The sequence below is a fragment of the Durio zibethinus genome, chromosome 14 (assembly GCF_047325235.1).
Source record: "Durio zibethinus cultivar Kanyao isolate XHJ-2024 chromosome 14, ASM4732523v1, whole genome shotgun sequence".
Lineage (NCBI taxonomy): Eukaryota > Viridiplantae > Streptophyta > Magnoliopsida > Malvales > Malvaceae > Durio > Durio zibethinus.
Genome location: NC_143175.1, coordinates 4,503,427 through 4,507,336, shown reverse-complemented (window position 1 = coordinate 4,507,336; position 3,910 = coordinate 4,503,427). Strand labels below are relative to the sequence as shown.

The following is a 3,910-nucleotide window of genomic DNA, read 5'->3' as shown; positions in this document are numbered from 1 at the left end:
AAAAGAAAAACACTTTGCAAAAATCAAGATTAAAAAAAAAAAAAAACCTCCAAAAACTTTGACATATAGATTAGAAAAAATAAAATAACCTAGACCAGTGAAATTAGAATTTTATTTAAAAATATCTACTCTTTGTTCAATCTAGTGATCTATTCGTTTCTTTGAATTTTTCAAAATATTTAACAATAATAATAACAACAACAATAAAAATAATAATAATAATTAATAATTTTAAAAATAGTAAATTTAAATTCATAATCGAGTGGAGATGGGAATTGTGAATGAACTTTGACAAGATGGGGAAAATGTGTGCAAAATTAAAGAAATACGAAAGTGCTAGGAAACCACCGTAAAGTCACGTAAACGTGCTGAAGAAAATCAGAATGGAATACCCACGTAATTCCGCCTACCATTTTGGACTCAAAACGATGCTCAATGGTACGTGTATTTTCCCCGCCAGGATTGGTTGGGTTGGTGAGGCAAACAGTTTTATAAGACAAAAATTCGGCATTGCTGCTTTCGACCTTACACAAAATTCTATATAAATAGCTGGAAATTGAAAGCAAGCAGCACCGGACACTAGTTCTACAATCTATTGTAGCACTCTTCAAGCTCTATCCTCTGCCAAAAACAACACCTTATCTCTCTTAAATTAGTCTAAACAATGGCTCCAACACTTGCTGATCCATTCAGTGATCCCTCAGCTTTGACTGATTTCGTTATTAGCCAAGGTAATGGAGTGAAGGGCTTGTCTGAAGTGGGTCTCAAAGCCCTCCCTAAGCAATATATCCAACCTTTGGAAGAAAGGATGTGCATGACCAACATCATAGCCCAAGAATCCATTCCCATCATTGATATGTCAAATTGGGAAGACCCCCAAGTGGCGAAATCAATTTGTGATGCTGCTTCTAAATGGGGGTTCTTCCAGATTGTTAACCATGCTGTGCCTGTTGAAGTGCTAGAGAATGTTAAAGAGGCGACTTACAGCTTCTTTGGGCTGCCGGCTGAGGAAAAAAATAAGTATTCCAAGGAACATTCATCTTCAAACAATGTGAGGTTTGGCACAAGTTTTAGCCCTCAAGCAGAGAAGGCTCTCGAGTGGAAAGATTACCTTAGCCTGTTTTACGTCTCTGAAGAAGAGGCTTCTGCATTATGGCCTCCTGTCTGCAGGTATAAACAACGCGTCCAATTACTTTTTGTATTTTCTTGCAAACACAAAACATCTTGACATGCACAGAACCCGCTAACAAATTTATATATTGATTGATCACCTGTTTATTTTTTTTTTCAGGGAGCAAGTGCTAGATTACATGAGGAAGTCTGAAGTTGTCATTAAACAGCTATTACAGGTGCTAATGAAGGGTCTAAATGTGAATGAGATTGATGCAACAAAAGAATCACTGTTGATGGGTTCAAAGAGGACTAACCTTAACTACTATCCCATTTGCCCAAACCCAGAACTTACAGTGGGAGTAGGGCGTCACTCTGATGTCTCGACCCTCACAATTCTCCTTCAAGATGAGATTGGGGGGCTTTTCGTAAGAGGAAACCAGGGTGATAACTGGATTCATGTTCCTCCAATTAAGGGTTCTCTTGTGATCAATGTTGGAGATGCATTGCAAATATTGAGCAATGGCAGGTACAGGAGCGTTGAACATCGTGTGGTCGCCAATGGAAGTAAGAACAGAATTTCTGTCCCTATTTTTGTGAATCCAAGACCTGGTGATATGATTGGACCGTTGCCTGAATTGGTCAAAAGCGGTGAGAAACCAATTTATAAGCAAGTTCTTTATTCAGATTACGTCAAACATTTCTTCCGTAAAGCGCACGACGGGAAGAAAACAGTTGAATTTGCTGAATTATAAACATGATATAATATTTTCCCTTCATCCATTATAAGTTTGTTTATGTTTTGAAGGAAAAAAAAAAAGGCTGAAATGAATAAATTTACAAGCATAAAAGTATGTTAATATGCTCATAGAAACTAGCTATCGTGCAATAGATGTATTTTGTACTAAACCAAAAAAAAAAAACAAAACAAGCTTATTGAAAGCATTCTTTTTAGTTATTTCCCCCCATTCTCCTTGTGAACAAGTTTCAAATTTATTAGCAACAGGGGATAGTCAGGGCCACGGTCCTTCAAAAGATTTTTACCTTTTTTATATTACAGCGCCTGAGTCCACTAAAATATTACTATGATCTTCTTTCTCCTTTGAAATTATTATTTAGTGCTTCATTTATTCAATTGCTGCCTCATGTCTTATTTAATTATTTAAATTTAATTATTTTTCATTTTTTTATACAATTTGATTCGAATTAAAAATTTTGTGCGTTCTAAAAGCTCTTTAACCACTAAATCATAGAGTCAGACAACAATTCTAGTTGATTTCTTAATTATTTTAGGAGTAAACAATAATAATAGCTTCCTACTTCCCACGTGATGCACGTGGTCCTCCAAGTGAGTTTATTTAAATTTTAAATTGATCCATTTGTCGTAATCAAATCCTGATGGAATTTTCGATGTTTACAAGGAAAATTTAGAAATATATATAATTTTCTCATATGTACATGGGTCTTCATTCCATTGGTTTAATTAATTTTATATTAAAATATATAAAATTGAATTAATCAAAATATTTTATTTTATTTTTATTATTCCAATTAAATTTAATTTCAAAAATTAATATATCGAAATTAATTGGGTTTGTTTGGTTAATTTTTTTTATTAACCAAATAATAAAATATATTAAATTAAATTTTAATTTTAATTTTTCTTATGTGTAACAAATTAAATAAATTCATTCAATAAAAATATTTAAATATCAAAATATTAAGTTAAAAACTTTAATAACTTGAAATAAAATAAACAATTTCATATATTTTTAATTCTATATATATTTTAATATATTTCAATTAAAATTTCAACTAATTCGATTTTCAAATCGGATTAATGAAAACTAAATTTTTTTAAAATTAATTTTATAATTAATTAAAATTAATATGATAATTTATTAATTATTTAAATTAAATTAATTCGATCGATTAATTTAATTAAAATTAAAATTTGAACATCCTTACATATGTAGTATGAAAAAGAGAGAAAATCTTTATCATTTGTGAAGTTAGATAAGGGAATGAATGGTTAATATATTTATTGTATTATAAGACATTCTATATTCCAAATTTTCAAAAGTTGAGTTTGGGATTCGTGGGTACTGTTGAGTTATTTGAATATTTGTTTAATTCGTATTCCTACTATATTCTATTCATTTATGCCACTTTCTTTATTCTTATTTAATTTTCAAAGGGTTTTAAATAATTGATTTAATTGTATTTTATATTAAAATTTTATATTTTTCTTATAAAATTGATGTATTATGATTTTTTAATGTACAAAAAATAAAAATAAAAAATAAAAGTTTTATTATATATTTTGTACTCAAATTGTAATTAAATTCTTGATTTTTGACATAAATTTTAAAAAATCACAATTAAATGCTCAAACTTTCATTCAATCGATCAATTTCCAAATAAAATTAATAATAACGTTTAGTCAAATAGATTATATATATATATATATATATAAATATCCAAAAATATCTTACAACACGTGATATATTGATTTGACATTTGGAGACACAGTTAAGTTTTTATTTACTATTTTTGGATATGTCATTTATTTGATTATTGATGTTGATCTTCCTGGTTTAGGACTAATCGACTCGATCAGCTGATCATAGCTACTCATCTCCTCCTTTTCCCTTCTCTCTCCCTTCCCTCTTCTTTCTCTCTGATTTTTTTCCTTTTGTTTTTGAATTTTTTGAATTTTTTAAAAAATTTCTCATAGTTCAATTTTTTAAGAAATTATTTTTTTAAGTATTAGTTTTGATTTTTTAAAAATATTTTTTAT

General features: G+C 29.3%; 1 protein-coding gene across 1 annotated transcript; it reads left to right on the top strand.

The window, feature by feature from the left end:
- The first annotated feature begins 549 nt into the window (after positions 1-549).
- LOC111293995 (feruloyl CoA ortho-hydroxylase F6H1-3-like) lies at positions 550-2,068 on the top strand. The gene is made up of 2 exons (XM_022887100.2): positions 550-1,170; positions 1,292-2,068. Exons 1-2 carry the CDS (start codon positions 665-667, stop codon positions 1,863-1,865), a joined length of 1,080 nt encoding a protein of 359 aa, XP_022742835.2. The 5' UTR covers positions 550-664; the 3' UTR covers positions 1,866-2,068.
- Positions 2,069-3,910: the final 1,842 nt, after the last annotated feature.